Source organism: Passer domesticus, chromosome 1, assembly GCF_036417665.1.
Source record: "Passer domesticus isolate bPasDom1 chromosome 1, bPasDom1.hap1, whole genome shotgun sequence".
Classification (NCBI taxonomy): Eukaryota; Metazoa; Chordata; class Aves; order Passeriformes; family Passeridae; genus Passer; species Passer domesticus.
Window position 1 is genome coordinate 122,747,856 of NC_087474.1, and position 21,400 is coordinate 122,769,255.

Genomic DNA, 21,400 nt, shown 5'->3' on the forward strand with positions numbered 1-21,400 from the left:
CAGCACATGGACTAGCAGGCAGCAGAGACCTGCACTGGTACACATAAGGACACAGGAACCCCCTCTCCAGCAGAATATGCATGGCCACAAGAGATGGGTGGACTTGTCATCCCCTGTCCTGTAAGAGAGAGAGGTGCACACTTAAGCATGCTCCTGTGGGACCAGGAATGGTGGACATTAGGGAGTTTAGCAATTCATAGGTGTCTTTTAACATCCTGCAAGTGTTTTGCACTCTGGTTTATTTGTCAGCCTGTTGATATTGATCCAGAAGGCGAAGTTCACAGTGTCAGCTAATTATGTGTCATTAATAAATCAGTAAACCACTTAGATCCTGATCTGAGTTAAACTACTTAAGTGAATCAAGTCTTGCCTGCCACAGTCCCTGGTGTTAAAAAAGTCATATACTATTAAAAACACAATGAGCAATTAGCTTAAGTACCCCTGAATTGCACTCAAGTTACAATAGGTTTTTAACTCAGATGATTGACTATTTCATTTCCTAGCAGAAATGCAGTTAGAAGTTAACATGCTTCTTCCTGATGGTCTAATTATCTCAGAGACAGTTGCTGGCTGCAGTCCTGTGCATTCCTGCGACATTCCTCTCTTTATGTTGTCACCTTAATGTGAGCTTGCATTACAGAAAGGAAATTTCTTATTTCCAAATTACATTTCACTCTTTTCACATGCATTGGTGTAATTTGCAGCCCAGATGTTGAACCAGGGAAAATACCTCCCAGATGAACAGTCTCTAATTTCTCATAGTTGTCATGCTATAACTAAAGAAATTAAAAATAAGTGATGAGCTGAGAGAGTGCTGAAAGAGCAGAATTAAATAAAAGTTTTCTGTTCAACAAAAGCATTGAAAAGTAAAATGTAGCTAAGGCTTTTGGATCCTCAAGTATAAACTGAAAAGCAAGAGACTTCAACAATTAGTTTCAGAGAAACAACATATCCCCTAGAATTTTATTAAAGATATTAATCATAAAACACTGCAAATGAATTTAAAACATTTTATTCAAATGTCCCATGGAAGAAATACGCATATAATCATTATAAATTTAACAGAAAGAAAATAATAAAGCTACTGGTCACCTAAAATTTTCGACCTAAAAAGAAGCTCTAGCAAGGGGCCAGCCCACCAAAGACATCCTGGCATCTGCAGATCAGGATCTCAGCAGGAACAAGCTCAGTTTCAGAGGAAGTTCCCTGTATGGAAGATCTCCTTTCTATGATGGCAGGACTAACATTAAACTGCTTTACTTGCAGAGAGGCAAGGGCACATCCCTAATTTGCCACTCTGTTTCTTGGGAGGTTAGATCCATCACATTTGATTTGTTACCCTGCAGTTACTTAAACCAGCAGGATCTTGTTTTGTGGTTAGTGGTGGTTGTTGAGGTGAAAATTAATGGCTTCTGAAAACACTTGCCTATGGCCATATGCTTTCAATTGTCTTTCTTTGACAGCACTTGTTGGTCTGAAAGCATAAAAAGTCGTGCATTCTTCACACAAAGTTGCTACTCACTCTTTAGATTAGAAACAATATTTTCAGTGAGATGTAGATGTTATTAATTATAATGGGTTTATGATTAAGGCTCTCATACAATGCCAAAAAATCCATAAATTCACAAGTAAAAAATAATAACCAACAAGAGAAACATGAAGTTATAATTTCAGAGCTACATTGGAAAAAAGAGCTCCTATAAAGCACTATAAAACTTACTTATAGGAATATATATAAAAACCCAATTACATGATCAATATGCTTTATGATGAAGAAGAATAAAAGCTACACATCTTCAAACTAATTTTTAAGATGTCCCTGATGGATTCACAGTCCTATTATGTGGCCTTCTTTGGCTTAAACTACATCAGTAGCACTTCCAAAGGTGCAAACAAATAGTGGCCATTTGTAAAACAAATTATCTGGTCCATTATCAATCTAAAGCTATAGAACTGGATATGATTTAACTGTATTTACTACCATACCAAAAAAAAAAAAAAAAAAAAAAAAAAAAAAAAAAAAAGTTAAACCCAAGGCAACACTGGGCAGAAACAGAAGCACAGAAGCATTAGGTTAAGAGTGCCTGATAACTGGCAAGACCAAATAGGTACTGTTCCAATTAATTACAATTCCCATGATTCAAAGGTGCTTTGACAGCAGCAGGCAGCTGAATTTGATCACAAACAAACAAATAAAAAAAAACCCAACAAAACCAAACCCACAAAAGTTACATACACATTAAAAAAACAGAACAAAACAAAAGCAAACAAGACAACAACAAAGAAACCCAGAGCCCTTCAGTACATAAATGTAAGAGCAATTAAAATTCATATTCTGTCCTAGAATTACAGAATGTGGAGCTGTGACTGAAGTACCCTTTATTATTGTTTTCCAATAGATTTTCTCTTAAACACTTCTGTTTTGCTCTGTGAAAGTGAAGTAATTACTGTTTAACAGTATTATTGTTTCACTGTAGTTGCAAATACTGAACAACCCATCACAGCCAAGACAACCACAATGATTACAAGAACCTGCAGCTCCCACAGATTTGGCTAATGACACAATCTGAGTACAGCTACAACATAATTAGAGGATTCTGCCCATTACTAGAAGGCTGAGACTTAAGGTGTCTTTAAAAAGGCAATTAGGAGATAAAAAAATGCACTGTAAGAAACAGACTTAACTTGTCTGGATACAATGTTTGCTCTGTGTCTTTCTAAACATTTGTTCAGCTTACCTACCATTAAAAAAATACCCAATCTATCTGGGATGGCTTCATGTTCAAGCTGGGATTTCCTTCATGAGGAAATGGCCTCAAGTTGCACCAGGAGAGATCTAGGTTGCATTATTAGGAAAAATTTCTTCATGGAAAGGGTTGCCAAACATTGGAACAGGCTTCCCAGAGAAGTGGTTGAGTCACATCCCTGGAGGTATTTCAAAGACTTGCAGATGTGGCACCAGAGGACATGGTTTAGTGGTGGGCTTGGCAGTGCTAGGTTAATAGCTGAGCTCAGTGATCTTTTCCAACCTGAGTCTATGTATTTTGAAATAAAAGCAAAAGCTGAACAAAAATTAGAAGCAAAAAGTTTTCAGAAGGATCATAGCTTAATTCCCACTGAGATAATATAGCCACATAAAATTACTTTCTCATGTGCCAGATCAGTCATATCTAAGTGTCAAAGGGGACTTTGACACAGGAAAAACATCCCCTTCCATCACAGATGGCCCAAAATCATACATCAAACAACCCTGACCTTGTGATTTGCATTTGCTTAGTTGATTCCCATCTTTACCAAAGAAAGTGTAAAGGAGATATTACTGCGAGACCTCTAATTCTGCAAGTGATGAATAATATTTGAGTATTTGGTTATTTGTGCATTGCCAATACCTTTTGAGAGGACTGGAGTGTCTCTGAAGCTTAATCCAATTGTATGTCCTTCTGGATACAGCTGCAACTGTATGATGAAGTGACATGTGACATCTCCTCTTTATTAGAGACCATTTTTAAACTAAAAGAAAAAACCCTCACTTAGCTTGCCATAATTTTCCATACAAGTTCCCCAGATGTCACCATTTGCCACCTTCTGGTCCACAGTTCATTGGAACAATGCCCCTTGAAACCACCCTTTTTCTTATATGCGTGAAGCTAAAGACTGAAAAGGTACAGAGCACCAGGAAGAAAAAAAATCAAGTACAAAGACCATTATAACTAGCATTTTGATCAGCCAGAACCATTTTGATCAGGGCACAGGTTGCAGAAAGTTGTCCAGATACTCCAGCTGAATCAAATCCTTCAATATATGAATTACAGGGATTAGAGATTCTCATGTAGGGAATTCAGGTTTACCTATCCCTTCCTGCTAAGAGATAATTCAATGCATTGACTTAAACACTCTCAGATATTTCTCTCAGCTTATCCACCACATAAAGGTGATAGAATCACTTGTCTTTAGAAACATGCAAATTAGAAAATTTTACTCTATTTAAATACTGTTCTTAATTTCTTAATCTTATCATCTGCTTATAAAGGGAGAGGTTGATTTGATTTTTTTATTATATTCAGATACATATCCAATCCAATAATTTCCTTCAAGGAAACAGTGAATGCTGTTTTCTAAGAGTTCATACATAAACATATAAAAAGCTTCATCTTGTCTTAGAAATACTTGCCTGATTTGTCCAGCACTATTCTTACATGGTAAGGGAGATGTGAATGTAAGGGTGGAGCTCAGAATTATTGAGCAGGTAAGAGTTACTGTGAGAATATGTTCCATTTTATAAACATTGCATGTATTTGCTTTTGTTTTATTTTTAATTGCTATGGATGTTATTCCCAGAATCCTTCATATTATCATTATTTGGTCAGTATTTGTCATGGAGGTTAGCTTTGAAAAGGGATTTAAAAAGGAAATAATGAAATGCTTTAAAGGCAGTTGGGAGGCAAGGTCACCTTCTGAGAAGCACAGATAAAAGTAGCAAAGCCAGGATCACTGCAAAGGGGAGATCCTCACTCTCACCTAAGATGTATTAAGAAAATAACAACAGATAGGTCCAAGGGCTTTGAAGCTGAGCCCCATGACCGCGTGTGAGAGCAAGGAGCAAGAAACAGAAATAGGTGGGGGAGTAGAAAAGAAGCATTTCAGAACAGGATGTACCAGAGGAAAGCAAGGGTGGGCAGGGAAGGGCAGGTGGCCTGGGGAAGCTACAGCAATGCAGGTTGCTTTGGTGTCATCCACGTGGATCAAGGAAATCAAGTCTGGTTCTAGTGGAAGGACATACCAGCCCTGCACCAAGTCAGTGTGAAGCAGTCCTGTAAAATGGGCTCCTTGTCAATAGCAAACTTTTACTCATTTTGTTACATATGACTTTTTAAATCAGTAGAACCTCATCAGTAGAAATTTTTTAAGAATGGCTTATTTTACTTTAATTGAAACATGCTACTTGCCAGTGCAACCTCAAGTGAAACAAGTGTTGTCACAAGCATCTTTCTGCTGGTATAAGTGCCACATTTTAATGTCATGTGTGCTAGAAATCACAGCCCAAGTGCACTGCCCTGCCTAGGTCAGACCTATCAGTGCAGCCTTGGTCCAAAGCGGGTATCTCTAGTAGGGCATAGTACAACAAGAAAAGAGAGTAAGGGGGAGTATAGACTAGCTCCCAGAGCAGGAACATTGGATATGCCTGGGTTTGTCATCTTGGAAGAGATTACAAGGACTGATATTTATAAAATCCACCAGTACAGTAGCTGAGTATGGATCAATTTCTTATTTATTCTTTTCATAAGGGAAACATTTGAAGCTGGGAGAAGCCATGTTCAAACTGGGAAAGGTTCTTTCTCATGCAACAGCTGTGGGGTAAACTGGACAAACACCATGAGAAGAAATCTACTGTCTTACTAAACAGGCAGAGAACATGGCATCTGCTGCAGGTGGCTGGGGAATGGGAGAGCATTAGGAGGCATTTCCACAGGTTTAGCCTTACCTGAGGGTGGCTGCTCCTGCAGGCTGCAGGATATTGGGCTGCAATATTATAATTCACTGCATTCCATTAATTAAAAAATGTAGCATTGTTTCCTTAAGAAGAGGAGTATCATAATTCTCAAAATATTTTGCACTTCACAATTCAATTTTACGCACAGCATTTGGCTGTTGCTAAACAATTTGTGCTGAAAGGTTTTCGTTTTACTGCATCTTCACTTTTGAAATATGAAGGTGATATATCATCCTAATTGCAGATGCAGTTAGACCCCTATGAATGCTAGAACTGGTGCAATCTTTCCCTGTATTTCTAAAGTATTTAATTACTGTAGTGATAGACACATTGAACCCCTGACTAACATTGGCTTTTTTTTTTTTGTTTATGCCACATGTAAGATGGTGGGTGATTCAGGATACAATTAAGATTTTTTTTCTGTAAATGGATGGAATTTGTTATTATAGTTGTGTTACTGTCACCTGAACATCCTGCTGCATCCAAACTCCTCTTTGCATATCTCTGTAAGAAATGTCTTATAAATCCTGAGGACATCTTGCACCCTCATGAGGCTGTACAGCCTTGTTACCTGAAATACACTGATGCAAACTGAAAGAGACAGCACAGTGGACAAACTGCACACTTATCATGCACTGAATGCAGGTAACATAACACCCAGTATCCCAGCTTGTCAAAAACAAATGCATTCCAAAGGGCCTGTTGTGCTTTAGGAATGGTATACTCCATTTTAGCACCGTTGCAAAAAATTAACCCTGTCCAGGTTGAAACCAGGACAGGACCTAAAAGCAGAGCAAATATGAAGGCAACATTTCTTTCTCACACTCTTTCACTGTCCATGAAGCAGGTTAGCAGGTAAGAAGAGATCCCAAAGTCTGTAATTTTTATCTGAGAAAGCCTGTCCCAGTGATCTCAAGTGATAATGGTCTTTAGAGACATGAATTTCATGCATCTTACAGATAAACTCTGAGTAATCTAAGTAGAACTGAACAGTCTATCACCCAGTGTTTCATGCAGAAAATCTCTCAAACCTACTGCACCATCATATAAATTCTTTACAGGAGATAACAGGATAAAATCTGATTCTACAGGGCAAGATCCTGTGCTCTGCTCATCACTGCACTTTCCCTTGTCTCCAACCAACCTCCTATTCTAAACACGCTCCAACGCTCTCAAGTCATCAGATCCCTCAATGGCGTTTTCCCAGGTTATATCTTGAGCTACTGGCTGAAGCAAGGCCCCACAGTAAAGAAATCTGTGAGCAAAACAGGTACATCACTGTACCCTATCACACATGGCTGCTTCCCAATGGTTTCCTCCCTCCCTACCCAACCTCTGTCTCCAGAGCCTCATTCCAACCTTACTGCCTCACCCAAGCCCCCTTTCTCACCAGGCTTTGTTCTCATTCTGGCTCTCTCTGCCCATGCTGTCCCCACTCTCCTGTTCATTCTTTACTGTGAGAGAGGTGAGGCACTGGGGTTTCCCAGAGAAGTTGTGGATGCCCCATCCACAACTGGATGTGTTGGATGTGGAAGTGCTCCAGACCAGGCTGGATGGGGTTTTGAACAATCTGGTTTAGTGGAAAGCGCCCTGCCCATGGCAGAAGGGTTGGTACAAAGTGATTTTAAGGTCCGCTCCGACCCAAACCATTCTGTCGTTCTGCTCCCGTCACTACTCCAAAAACGTCTTGCTCACTTCTGTTTCCCACTCCCGGTTTTACCAGATTTTGACAGCTCCATCTTTTATCGCAGGCTCGCGTTGCAATGCCCTTTCCCCCCTCCTTTTGACCCTCTGAACCTGGTGGAGGGTCACTGGAAGCGCAGGCCCCGCCTCGGGGCTCCCTCCCGGCGCAGCGGGGCGGGCGCGGGCGGCGGTTCCGGCGGAAGGCGGCGGCGGGGCCGGGGCCGGGGCCGTGCCGGGCCCGGCGTGGGCAGCTTCCCGCAGCGATGGTGCAGGAGCCGGGCCCGAGGCTGGTGGCCGAGCTGCTGCTGCGGGCGGGGGCGGCCGGCGGCATCCTGTGCCTCTGCTCCCGCGCCTTCGTGGAGTGAGTAGAGCCGGGCGCGCCCCCGCGGCCCGGGAGCGTCCGGCTGGGGCGGGCGGGAAGGGCCGCGCTGCTGCGCCAGGGGATGCGGGCGGAGCGGGGATTTGCGGGGCTGTGCCCAGAAGCACCCCGGTATGTTTATCACTGGTGGGGGGAGCAGAAAAGGGTGAGAGGAGCCCCCAGACGCCGATCCCTGGGCCGGGGCTCGGCGCGCCGTGCCGCCCCTCTTGCGCTCCCCATCCGCAGGGAAGCAGCCGGTTCCTCGAGGAGAGGAGCACGGGAACATTTCATTGCGGAGTGTTCTGCGTAGTGCGGCGTTTACTGAGCGCCGCTCCTATGGGCTTTCCTGTCAGGCTTTAATTAAAATGTTGCGTTTTCCAGATGTTGTTACTTTTTATTTGTTTCGCGTGTCTGGAGTCACAGGGCAGCCCGTGTGGGAAGGGACCTTTGGAAAGGTCCCTTGGTCCAGCCTTTCATGGGAGCGGAGCCTAGAAGAGATTAAGTACCCCATCAAGGATCGGCTTGAAACGTCCAGCGGTTGGGATTTTATTGCATCCCTGGGGAGGTTTTTTCCACTGAATGATTGCTTTTACTATAAAAAAACATTGTTTCAATGGTGCTTTTCTGCATTTGTGTCTGTCTTTATTTTTACAGAGATCGAAAATTATATAAAGAGGGATTAAAAGGATTTTATGTTAAAGATGACAATGACAGTACGGGTAAGCTAATACAATGTACTATGCAATGTAGGTGCAGTCTCAAAGTGAATTATGTGTGGTTATTGAAGTTGTTCTTATTTCTGTGTTTTTCAGTATTTTTGCAATAGGGACACAAGTGAATGATAACTTAGAACATACATAGCTTTCAGGTTGCGTCATATTGATGTAGAAATTTGTGTCAAACCTAGTGCAGTGCTTATTCCAGTCCAGATAAGATTTACCAGCTCACATAATATTGACCTGGTGCATGGAACAGATTATATCACACATCCCTGACCTGGTGATCCCTTGAAATCCCTGATACCTTGAAATCATAATTGATCCCTTGAAATCATAATTTCAACTTAATTTAATATTGATTGCATAATGGAGGGTCTGTGGATCCTATGTGTTTGTCTCCTCTGTCTCTACCCCAGCCTAGGACATTAGCTGTTGCTAGTTAATCTGCTGAGCCAGAAGTATAGAAATGCAATAGCACTGATAGGGAAAATTATGATTCACATACATACAGTGAATCACATGAGGAGGACCAGAAAAGTCACTTGGCATGCTTGTAATCTAGGAATTATCATGGTATACTCTCTAACAAATTCAACACCAATCCCTCACTTCATCTCCTGAATTCCTCATGTTTGCCTATCTGACCATAATTGTTTTGGTATCTTTTTTAATCATTGCTGTGTTGGTAGATCCAGCAGTATAATATCTTGATTTGAAAGGAAGTCTGTGCAGAAACAGAAGCTAATAAATAATAGCACAGATTAGATTAAGGCAATGTGAGGGGAATGAAAGAAGGAGATTGTAAACTATGTTTTTGTACACGTATGAGTGATTTGCAGTGAGAATAATCAGTTAAAAATTGAAAGGTCTCAGGTTATGTGATAATTTGGCAGTAAATATATCCTAAACAACCAAACCAAAAACCTTGGATGTTTCAGTATTGTCAACTGAGTCAAGAGCTTTTGATTTCATAATTTTCATCCATATACAGCTCCTACTTTCTCAGTAATATTTGTAATTTTATTTGTAGTATGTTTTTGCCTATTTGATAAAAGTGCAAACTTGCTGGGGAGGGCAGAGTCGGGTAAAGAGAAGGTTACGGAGGCTGTGTGAGTACTGCTCAGCAGTAGCCAAAACATCAGTGTGCTATCCACGCTGTTTCAGCCACAAATCCCAAACACAGTGCCATAGAGACTGCTATGGGGAACTTAACTCCTTTCCAGACAGACCCAGTCCAGTGCTTTGGCTGTGGAAGTTACATTTTGATTCCTACTGATAGTTATGCAGAAATTGAGCTGTTTATGAGGAAGATGTTTAAGTGAGAAAGAAAGCATAAGAGGCTGTTCTGCTATCTTTTGTGTGCCGTGCTGTGGCATTGAGGTGTCAGAACCAGATTATATTCATGAATATAACTTGTTAACAGGGGAAGAACAAGCATCTGAGGAGGAGAACCATTGTCCCAATGTGAGATTAAAGGTGAATGCTAATCATGCCCTGGACCTGGAAGAAGTTGAATTAGACTCAGAAGCTGAACTTATGAAAAGCATGGGATTGCCTCTTCAGTTTGGTGGGCAGTCAGCCCACAGGGACTTTGTGGTAAACCTTTACTTGCTTTATTTATTCTGTTTGTGTAGTGTTTCCAGACCTAGGGATGTGCCTCCTCTCAGTTATTTCTGAGATGGCTGTTCTTGGAAATGTATCTGAGCTGCCTTTAAGCTGCCTACATTGCATCCTGTTAACAGCACACAGCACCTTGGTCTGTCCAGGTTGTAAAACCCCTCTGCCAGTTGGACTAAACAGGGTCAGGGCTGTGCTTTATGTGTCCATCTGTTCTGCTCTTGTGACTAGAGAAATGTGATTTAAAACAGCTGTGATAAAGCTGATGCTGCACATCAGGACAGCTAGTACACTCCAATCTGAGCATGTATTTTCACACTGTCTGCTTTAACCATTTAGCTTTTGATAGTAATGTAAACAGCAGGTTTTTCAGATCCCCCTTGCAGCTGATAAAGCCAGGCTGTTCCAAAGGCAGGAGTGAGGCTTTGGTGCTCTGCTTCCCATAGGGAGCATTTGGGCTTTGGAAGGGGCCTGAAGTTTTCACTGATGACAAAAAGTGCAATATTCACAGTGTCCTCCTTATGGAATACAGACTTCCCTGACAGTGAGACAGAGCACTGCATGGTTCTGACCTAATTAATTTGTAAATAAATAGGAAAATCTTGTATGTGATTTTAATGGATAACTTGTAAATAGACCATACAGGCGTCCAACTTCAAGCCCAAAGTATGTGTGCAATTTTTGTTGCTGTGTAGTGATATGCAAATAAGTTGAATGAGAAAAGAATGCATTTTCTTATTAGATTACTACTAACCATTGTGCTTTGGACTGTGTATAATAACATGAGGAATGTGGATGAAAGATCAATGCCAGTTCTTCAGTTTTAACTTCTTTGTAGTCCACCTTACATTTTTGTCAGTGTAACAAAACTAAGGATTGCAGCTGTTGGGGCATACATTCACAGTCTTTTGTCCATGTGAGTTTTGTCATCACAGGAAGTTCCTCTGAAACAAGTGGAGTTGTGATTGATAAAACCAACAAGTTACCTTAGTGTTCCTTTTAGGAACAGGTTTCTGTCTTCTGTTCCACCAGATAACTGTAGTAGCTGAGTTTATTGTAACAAGTGAAATGATTGTACTGCACAAATGAAAGGGCCATCTGTTTGGGCAGGAGGTTGTTGTTTCCTTGTTTCCTATTTCTGTTAACCAACTTGGAGATTATTATGGGATGGAAAAGATATTGCTCCCTTCTTTTGGGTCAGTCTCTTCAAGACAAACAGATTCAGCTGCAGGATTTATAGAGCTTTTGAGTAAAGAATGATTTTTTTGTGTGTGTGTGTACAGAATCCAAAGATAGCAAGTATTTAACATTGTATGAGGTTGAGCATTATGTTTGCTATCCTAATAAAACACTAAACAGTGTTTGCTGATAGGGCAGATACTGGGTAAAAGTAAGGGTCAGCCACCACAGCCCCATAAAACAAAACCAAAATACCAAGACAGTATTTTGCTGTTGAGCTCAACCTTGACACCCTTCAATTTCTGCCCAACTTCCCTTTAGGATTTTGTAGTGTTTCTTGTCGATGACTTTCCTTCTGAATCTTTGAGCTGCTAATGACTTCCCACTCAGCAGCCCCATTTCTGTCTATCATTCTGCTTTTTTGTATATGTGTGTTTCTACAGCTCTTCCTCACACCTTCTTCAGAAGTGTCAGTTGAGGTTATGTAGCAGGGCCCTATCAGACCCAGAAACTCTACAGCTTTTTTGGGGAGAAAGCTAACAGCAGGGTTGCACTGAGAGGGAGGGTTCCAATGGAAACAGAAATGTGACTGGAGAGAGGACAAGATTGTGTATATGTTGTGGACTTCTAACTTTTCCATTATCTTTTAGGAAAAAGAAAATTACAGAAAGAAAAATAACGTGAAGATTATGAAAAAGAAAAAGAAGAAGAAAAAAGAGTTACAGCAAAAACACAAGGATAAAATGGGGCAGGAATGCCAGGACGAAGCTTGTGGTGGTTGTATCCAGTCTGTTTCTGGTGAGCTGGCCCTAGCTACAGAGCAATGTGAGATGAGCAGCAAACCTCATGCTGTAATTGAAGAGAACTGTTCAGAAAGCCTTGCAAGTGAGGCTTTATCCAGTGGACTTAAGGAAAAATGGGAGAAGTACTGGAATGAGTACGGAGAGGGCCTTCTTTGGCAAAGTTGGTTGGAAAAGCACCAGGAGGTCTCATCATCTGAGGGCATCACATCCTCTGAGCCTTGGAGTAGTCCAGATACTAAGGAAGAATGGGAGCAGCATTATAGTGAACTGTACTGGTATTACTGGGAACAGTTTCAATACTGGACAAGTCAAGGATGGACTACTGAGAGCTCACATGGTGACAAGGTGGAAATTAATGGGATTACACAGGAGACTGGTTTTTCAGGAGAAATGGGCTTGCTTAGCCCAGGATCTGAGCACAGTGAAGTGCTGAGCTTGGAGCTGTCTCCCTCCAACACCAGAAGTGAGGAAACGCTCCCTTCAAGTGCTGAGCCCCACAGTGAAATAATCTCTGGGATTTCTAATTTAAATCTGAATTTGGAGGAAGTGGAGCAGAGTAGTGCTGCTCTAACAGTAGCCCATGAGGATCCTGAAGAGCTGAGTTCATCTGACAGTGGAAGTGAGAAGGAGCCCTGTGATGGAGGAAGCAGAAAAAGGAGAGTACCTTGTGAAAATAAGAGTGTTAACCAGTCAGGTAATAAAAAATCAAATAAAGTTGATTATCAGAATTCTCTAGGTAATTGTATGTGAGAAACAAGGGCATGTCTGTATTATGCCATTTTTAAAAAGTCAATTAGGTATTTTGTGGAATGATTACATACTCAATTCCTTTTTCTTCCCTTTGCTTCTTTGGATGATTTCTCCTCTCTAACCTGTATATTCAATGTGTTCTTCAGCCAGAAATGGTTTTAACAGAACATGTACTTCATAAATCTTCAAATGTACTATAGATATTGATGAGAGATCCCTCTTGGTGTATATTTAATTATTTATCTTAGTCTTGATACTGCAGCTGAGACTTAAGTCTGCTGCTAGTGACTTTCTAAGAGAGGAGGAAGCAGATGTGGTCCCAGCTTGGTCCTACAGTAGAGCTGGAATGGGAGAGGTGAAAAGATCTCCTTTTGAAAAAGAAAGAGAGGACTGTTTAAATCTTCCCTTTCTAAACCTGTGTGACTATCTTTGCATAGCTAATGAGATGGAAAACAAATTTTACACACAAGGAGAAACTGTTTCAAATTTTGTATCTTGTAGGCATTTTATTTTTCATGGAGAGATGAGATAATTTGAAGTTGGTCCTTCATAAGATTGTTAACACTACCGTGTAATACTGGAAGCTTTATTAGTATGTTGTCCCTCAAACAAAGACAAGTAAAGATGTGTGTTTGGCACACACTGATTAGCTGCAGGGATATTTTGGGGACAGGAAGGTAAGGAATTGATTTATGCAGAAGGAAAATATGTTGTATCTTTTTTAGGTGTGCAGGAGTCATGTAGTGCGAATTCAGGTGAAAAAAAGCAGTTGCTGCTTCATGACCAAGATGAAGATGAGGATGAAGAGCCTCCTGAATACAGATGTGTCAAAGTCAAGAGAAGGCAAGTCATGAAATTTATATGAGCTCTTTTCTCATGCAGTCCAGCTCCAGGAGCCTTCTGATTTATACCAACAATACCTTTGATTGAAGATAGAGTTAAAATGTCAGTAGAAAGCCACATCGTCTTCCATCACTGCTTACTGCTTTGCCTCACAACAAGCAGTGGATATTTCCTCTCTTCCAGTGCTTTATGAAAACAGTGTATGGCCTTGATGACAGTACAAGGTGATGGTGATATTCTTGTGCCACTGAAGTGTGGAAGATTGTTGAATTGCATAGGGAAGCTTGCTTATGTAGGTCTAGTTAGTATAGACAATACCAGAACAACAGTAAATAATCTGTTTTGTTTAACTGCATTGAATGCTGCCAGTAAAATGCTCAGAGCTATAGCAAGCATAAAATGGACAGTATCTGCCTTGTCATGGTTTTTTTTCTTTCTTCGCTAAAAATACATAGTCTCAAAGATGGTGAGATGGCTCTTCCTCTGCAATGAATTTGCAGACTCAAATGTGAAGGAGTGGGTGGAATTGTTACCTGCTAGTCACATAGCTGTGGTTTCATTCTAGTATTTTGCTGATGCTGTAGCATTAATAATAGATAATGATATAGATAATGTGATAGATGATGAAGGTAATTTGGAAATAGGGTGAGCAAACACTGTCTTCATCATGTAGGGTTTGCCATTAAGTATTTTAAGAGGTCATTCAGAATAGTTGGTGTTGGAACCCAGAGCATCTCTCTGGATGCCCTGGATGTCTCAAAGCCCTGGCAGGGGCTTGGAGACCCTGGCAGGAAGCCAAAGACACCTGGAAATTCCATCTTAACTCATGGAGCAAATTGCCAACTTTATATGAAGAATTACAGGCCACAAAAGTTTAAGTGGCACAGTAGTAGGAATCACAGGGTGAAGGAAAAAATTTTTTAGAGCACTGTACAGGGGGGTTTTGAACCTTGTACAGGGGGGTTTGAAATTCTATACATGGGGGTCAGGGGTTCTAAGATGGAGGGATTTGGGCGTGCCCTGTCCTTCTTCTTTCTTCTCCTTGGCATCCATGTTCAGGATGATGTTGGCACGTGTGGATTGGTTCATAGAGAAGGTGCACTTGCCAACAAGGGCGAAAAGTATTGGAAATTGAAGGTAAATATCTAATACGTAGTTTTCACTATAAAAGAGACAACCACCCCATGGGCGGGAGAGAGTGCCCTTGGCTGTCTTGCTGATCAGACTTCAGCTGGACAGACAGAAAAACTTTGTAGATAAGAAACAATAAACTCAACTGAAGACCGAAAAGCAAGAGTCCAGACTCCTTCTTTGAGAGTGCGGCCTGCCCAGAACCACCTTTTCCCGTGCTGGGGCAGAGACAACTGATAGCTGACCCCGGCAGTTGGAATATTATAACCCCAGTTATAATACCCCAGTAGAAGGGCATATGTCCATAGAATTGGGAAAAAAAACAAACCATCCCAAAAATTCATGCACAAGAATAGAGTGGTGTTATTTGCTTGGTTTGGTTTCAGCAGTGTGTGGAGGAACTTACTTGAAGCCCACATTTAAATGTTTTCAATTTGCAAGACTTTCAGCAGTATAGCTGTAAAATTATTGGTTTCTTCACAGTAAATAACTGTCATCTGTGTTTTTTCCTAGCCATGAGCTGGACATGGATGAGAACCCAGTGGAAGATCCCGAGGAAACCTGCTCTGTGTTGGGTTTCAAGTGTGGCACAGGACAAAAGTAATTACTTACAAGGAACTGTGGGGTTTTTCAAAGCAACTCGGCCCTTTTGTTATTATGGAAATAGACCATTCATCTCCATTTCCTTTTTGTTAAACTTTTGAAGCTCATTCCCAGAGTTAGTCTCTGGGAATCATTTATACAACTGAAAGTACCTTACATTTTACACTAAGGTGTAACACGTAAGGTACTTTCTGTTGTAGAAATGTTAAGTGACTGGTCAGCTACTTAAATTAGAGCACAAAGGCTCTGACAATGAATGGTCCTCTCAGTTTGGAGTCCTGTGGGCTGAGATCATGATTTTTAACTGTTTCATATTGGAATGAAGTTCCTTTATACTAGTGAAATATTGCCATACTAGGAAAGTATTGCCAGGTGTTGGCCAGTGAAGTTTTTTATAGTTGGTTGGTTTTTTTTAATTACATTTTCCAGAAGGTAAAAGTAGCTGTTTTGGAGGTTCTTGACAGCCACCAAAAAGATCTTTTATTCTTCTAATCAAGATATTTTTTTTCATTTCCTGTTCTTCAGGCTGGCCCAGGAAATTGTTTTCATCTAAAGTTATATGACTACTAGAAAAAAAATCTAAAACTAATTAGGTTAAACATTTTCAAATAAAAATTTTAACATTTTTGTGAAGGTACAATGTTTTGCAGCTACACTCAGCAACCTATTTGAAATGGAGCAATAAAAAAAAACTTAAGTCTAAATAATTTTTTTGTAAACATCAACATTCATGCTAAAGCTTCTAAACTGGAAATTAACCAACTAAGTCCTTATGAGTGTATGTATCTGTCTGTCTATTTTCAGGTATGGTGGAATTCCAGATTTTACCCACCGAAGTGTGCAGTACTTGGAGAAAAAAGCAAAACTCAAGTCCAAATTCTTGGATATGCGTAAACCAAGGAAAAGCAAAAACACACACATCTTCTTTACAGAGGAATCTGAAATCACATGCAAAAAAAGCAAAACTTTGAAGAAGGTATGCTTAGTTTTTAACACTACTGTAATTTGTAGATTTAACTGCTACCTTAGCTGTTGTTGTATTATGAAAATGAAAAAAATATTAGTTGCCCAGAGTAGATGGCATTTTTAAATGTCAGTCCACTGCTCTTTTTTTTTTTTTTCTTGTTTTCTCCTCCTCCTCTCTGCCTCCCACCAGTATGAAAAGTATTTAGATTAGGTTGGCTATGGAAAGGCATTGGTAGACCCTGTCAAAAGGAATGTGATCTTAAATGGCCAGCTTATGTGAAAGTTATTCCTAACATCTGGGTGTACATAGTGTACATAGCTTCAGAGGTGTGTGTAGGTTTCTGTTGTTACTAAAAGTATCTTTGATTGTAAATTGCATGTGAAGCCAGTTGTTAATGCTGGCATTTCAGCAGTAACAAAAAATCTTTGTGTAGATTAGTGTATTTCATGTAACTCCATATTTTTAGTAATTTTGAAAGGGTTTTGCTTATACAGCTGCCTGCATTTATTTTCATCTATAACTGCATGCTTTTTTTAAAAAAACTCAGAAATTGCTAAGAAGTAGAAACATTTGTTCACTGGAGATTTTACTTAGTTAAGTTTTTCTGAAAATCTGAGCGCACAGATTTTAATGTTATTTCCCCTACTTCTGCGATGCTTGGCATTCCCCAAAATCCAAGTGCAAAGCCCTGTTTTCTGGTGGTGGTGATGCTATACATATTTTATTGACCTCCAGTCTCATTGCTATAATTTCTGATTAATTTTTGATTTTGTACCTGGGGCCAATATAGTTTGAGGGCAAATTTAATTATGTGAAGGAAAAAAAAGTTATGAATTTCCTCAGACTTCCAGGTAAGGAACTGCTCCAGGTCTAGAGCCACTCAGAGCAACAATAATGTAGAAAGGAGCATCTGCATGTGCCTTTGAGGAGTTTGGAGAGGTGTCTGTGCATTGGTTAGGAGCTTATGTCGAACTCTCTGCTGTGCAGCAGAACCCTTTACCATCTGCACCATTTGGTACATCTTGAAGGTGAGGCAACAAATGTGTGAAGGTAATTTTACCAGTTTATGCTAAAAACCTCTTCCCTGAGAGGTACAGTACATCTCTGAAAGCAGATTAGAGAAAGACAGTTGTGAAGTAGTAAACTTGGTCACCTGGGTTGTGGCAAGTGTGACTATTCAGATATTACATGAGACTTATTTACTCTATTTATCAGTTGATCTTTTTTGTTGGTTGGTTGATTTTTTGTTTCTCTTTGCTACCTCTTGGAGGTAGTTGGCATCTAGTTCCCAAAGACAACTTGTTTCTAAATATTTGTAAAAGGGAGTATAGTTAAGGACTACTACTACTACTTTTGAGTCTGGATATTTTAGTGTTTTCAAAATACACACAGTAGAGAGTGCCTGCAGTGGCAGGTGCTTTTGAACTGCAAGGCTTTTAAGCTGTGCTCTAGATAACAGATCTGATCATCTGTGATATCTGACAATTGCAGGTGGAAATGTTCCTGAAGCAGGTTAGTAAACCTGAGGAGGAAGACACGTCCCAGACAGGCACCCCTCAGGGTAAAGCAGAGGCATCATCTGTGAGCAGCAGCGACTCAGAGGGTCAGGAGGGCATTGCTGCCACACGGAGTGCGACGCTGGATGCTGAAATCCAGGAGCCACCATCTTCCAGTGCAGCCTGCACGGAAGCTGGAGGGAGTGAGCTTGAGGGGGAGGCGCAGGACGCTGCGGCGAGCGGCTGCGATGAGCAGCGGGCAGAGGGGCCTGAGCATGGCGATGGGCGGCAGCTTGTCCCTCTGGATATTCCTGATTATCTCCAGCCAGAGACGGAGGACGTCAGCCAAGGTAAATCACCTGAGGAAATGAATTGGCAGTGGACTTAATACTGCCTTCTCAAGTTACTGTGTCGTGCACTACTTATTTTGTTGATTTTAATGAGACTCATTAAGTCTAAGGGGTAATGAAAGCAATTGAGAGCTGTGCTAGTGGAATTAGCTTATTTCTGGAATGCCAGAATCCCAGGTCTTTTCTTTAATGGTATTTCTTTATAGATGAACAGTCATTTTTTATCCTCGACATGGTATAACAGGTTTGCAGTTCATATCTTTTTTTCCCTCTGCAAGGATGAGGGTTATTAAACCTCAGGTAGCTGCATGGGCCATCAAGTTTTGGGTTCAAATGCACATTGCTGAGCTCTAGGGAACGTATGTTGTTAAAATTGTTTTATAGGGTTTTTAAAAAAAAAATCAGTATTACCAACTTTTGTATTTAACATGAAACAAAGGAAAGCAGGATTATTCACGATTTTACATATAATTTAATCCTTCCTACAGTAGTTCAGTTATGTTAGTTTCCTACTGTAAAATTCTTGTCTAGATTGGTTTTTATTCATTACTGATAAAAGGGCATTAAACTGGTCTCTGAGCTCTGTTTGCTCATTACATAGAGTTTATTGTTTCCCATTGAAGATTCAGGCTCTGTAATAATGGGTGAACCATGTCAAGTTTTAGGACTGTGACTAATGCCCGGAAATACAGGATGCTATTTTTTAATTTAAAGCTTCTAATCTTCATAATCTGGCAAACAGTAATAAAGAACATTTAGCAGTGTTTTTAAATCTTAACACTCATCTACCAGTTACATACCCTAGCCTACAAGAACAGTGACTGTTAACTTTTTCAGTATCTTCCAGCTGTGGATGAAAAAATTACTGTGAAGAAGGAGACAAAAAGAAGGAGGAGGAATAAAAATGCACTGAGAACTGTACCTCCTGAGATTGCTGCTGATCCAGAGCTCCTCAAATACTGGGCACAACGCTACCGGCTCTTCTCTCGGTTTGATGAGGGAATTAAACTAGACAGAGGTGTGTTCAGTACTAAGTGTGCTGACTTGGTGGTATATGTGAGGATCTATCCAATTCTGTGGTCCTTCTTGCAGTTTATTACTCATTTTCTTAAAGGAAGAGCACTACTGAGTGTGTGTTTGCACCCATAGATAAATTCCTTCCCCTCCCCGAGAAGTGCTTTTAGTGTGGGACATCCCTGTCTGCATTAGTCCTTATATGTGCTGAAGATCTTGATGGACCCAAATTATGCTTTATCAGAACTCGTTCAGAAACTCAGTAATATTTTTCTGTATCTATATTTTATAAAATAATTCTGTGAAATTTTCAAGTATGCTGATGGGTCTAGTTTCCTTCTGTTTTGTTCTGACTTGCAGCAGTCACTTGCAAAGCAACTTTTTTCCATGCTTGCTTGCAAAGCACTTCAAATCATAAATTAATAGGTAAGGGAGGAATTAGGATTACCAGGTATTTTTTTGTTGTTTGGGTTAGTAAACATTCAATTTCTAATGCTTTCCTTCATAAACTTGCAGATTAATTGGCAGACCAGACATAGTAGTGAAGAAAATAAAATGGTGGATAAGAGAATATATTTCTGGTTTCATTTCCTACAGAGCATCATCACAATGTATAAAGTTTTTCATAGCTGTGCTCATGGACTTCTCCTTGATAAACTAGAATCCTCAGCACCAAGGTCAACAAAGCATGTACTGAGATTAAGGCATATCAGTTTGCTTCAGTTAGACTTTGTTTGCTTAGCAAATCTCTGGACTGAGCAGAGTTTATCGTCTTCAAAGCCGGTATTTCCTGGTGGAATGCACTAAGCCAAAATTCTTGGGATTAATGCTAAACCTTCAGTTTTATGTGGGGCTTGGTTGTTTGTTTTTAAATTAGGTGACCTTGAAATAAGAGGTTAAAATACATTTCTTCCCTTTCCTCTGCAGAGGGCTGGTTTTCTGTTACTCCTGAGAAAATAGCTGAGCATATTGCCGTCCGTGTCAGTCAGTCGTTCAACTGCGACATCATAGTGGATGCATTCTGCGGGGTTGGAGGAAATGCTATTCAGTTTGCACTGACCTCAAAAAGAGGTAAGTAGGTGTTGTAAACAGTGCATTAGTTTTGTTTCTTCAATCTTTTTCCTGACACTACTCAAGTGTGTGTTCTGTTTGTTGATTTATTTTCTTTTTCGGTGCTTCTGTAGCAGCAGCAGCTGTTTCACTTCATCAGACTCACAATATGACCTCTCTGTTTTCAAAAAGGACCAATAAATCTGGCTTTTCTCTTTTAAGTCAAAGTTGGGTTTATGCTGTACTAGTCAACGCTATTTTTGTGTGGCATAATATCTGGTCTGTCAGGTACTGTGGAGATCACTGGTAAAAGTGGACTTCTGTCAAAGCTGCTGCTTTTCCCAGTTCTTACTTGAAGTCTGTGTACTCAAAAAAAACCAGGTTCCATGTGAACAGTACTTAAAGCACTGAATGGAATCACCTGCAGATTCTGCAGAACTAAGTACACAAAAGTGATGATAACTTCATGTTAGTCTAATGCCAGCTAGTGATATTGTAGTGAAATGTAGAGAGTACTTCCTGTAAAAATATTTCCTGCTAGATACTCATCCCAGTTTATCTAACTCTTCTGACAAATGTTTGAGCAAGACAAATGGTAGTTTCTACTGCATTAAATTGGGTAGGCTATGATCCAATCTATACATCTCACTTGGCTTTTTGTATTTCCTGGCTCAGTTTTAATTTCTGTTATTATGTGCTAATCTCGTATCATCTATATCTCTTGGGCTTTGGTGGTTGGAGCTTTTTCAACTCAATTTTCAGAACTATGTAGCCAGCCACAGATCAGTGTTTCTCTTTAATAAAGAAGAGTAAGTTTCTAATGGACACCATTGAAGTTGTCAGGCTCCTGCCCAACCTGAGGCAAGAAGGACTTGCTCTCTTAGGCAGACAATGCCATGTTTGGTCCTTGAGCCTTGCGTGGGGCTGTCACAGCAGCGGTGTCTGACCGCGGTGCCCTGCCGCCGGTAAGGCGGCATTCCCGCTTCCCGTTAATCCCGGTGTTGGCCGTCTCTCGCGGGCAGTGATCGCCATCGACATCGATCCCGAGAAGCTGCGGCTGGCGCGGCACAACGCGGAGGTGTACGGCGTGGCCGAGCACATCGACTTCCTGTGCGGGGACTTCATGGCGCTGGCGGCCGGCCTGCGCGCCGACGTGGTGTTCCTCAGCCCGCCCTGGGGTGGGCCCGACTACGCCGCTGCCGAAATCTTCGACATCCAAACCATGATCTGCCCAGATGGATATCCTTTCCAGCTTATGCCTTGTGCGGGGCTTCTCCCTTTCCTCTCCTCCCTCTCTTCCCATGGGGTTTAGGAACCATGCCTAGTTGGCTGACTGTGGATGATAC

At 40.8% G+C, this 21,400-nt stretch overlaps 2 protein-coding genes across 8 annotated transcripts in view; one reads left to right on the top strand and one right to left on the bottom strand.

Annotated features, from left to right (window-relative positions):
- Nucleotides 1–7,373, bottom strand: part of LOC135279292 (DGAT1/2-independent enzyme synthesizing storage lipids-like) — a 53,499-nt gene extending 46,126 nt beyond the window's left edge. For 3 of the 6 annotated variants that reach the window (XM_064386585.1, XM_064386545.1, XM_064386596.1), the window contains exon 1: nt 1–7,289. The gene's annotated coding sequence lies outside the window, so the exon portion shown is untranslated. The other 3 variants (XM_064386565.1, XM_064386553.1, XM_064386575.1) reach the window with 3 other exon arrangements.
- The window catches only part of TGS1 (trimethylguanosine synthase 1), a 22,496-nt gene continuing 8,454 nt past the window's right edge, over nt 7,359–21,400 (top strand). Inside the window, exons 1-11 of one of the 2 annotated variants that reach the window (XM_064386536.1) lie at nt 7,359–7,535; nt 8,187–8,251; nt 9,675–9,847; nt 11,698–12,544; nt 13,326–13,443; nt 15,088–15,174; nt 15,982–16,153; nt 17,636–17,990; nt 18,838–19,008; nt 19,932–20,075; nt 21,077–21,293. In XM_064386536.1, coding sequence (XP_064242606.1) covers nt 7,438–7,535; nt 8,187–8,251; nt 9,675–9,847; nt 11,698–12,544; nt 13,326–13,443; nt 15,088–15,174; nt 15,982–16,153; nt 17,636–17,990; nt 18,838–19,008; nt 19,932–20,075; nt 21,077–21,293 — 2,447 coding nt within the window. In that variant the 5' untranslated portion in view covers nt 7,359–7,437. Of the gene's footprint in view, nt 7,536–7,645; nt 7,665–8,186; nt 8,252–9,674; nt 9,848–11,697; nt 12,545–13,325; nt 13,444–15,087; nt 15,175–15,981; nt 16,154–17,635; nt 17,991–18,837; nt 19,009–19,931; nt 20,076–21,076; nt 21,294–21,400 lie in introns of those variants that run through there. The other variant, XM_064386533.1, reaches the window with a different exon arrangement.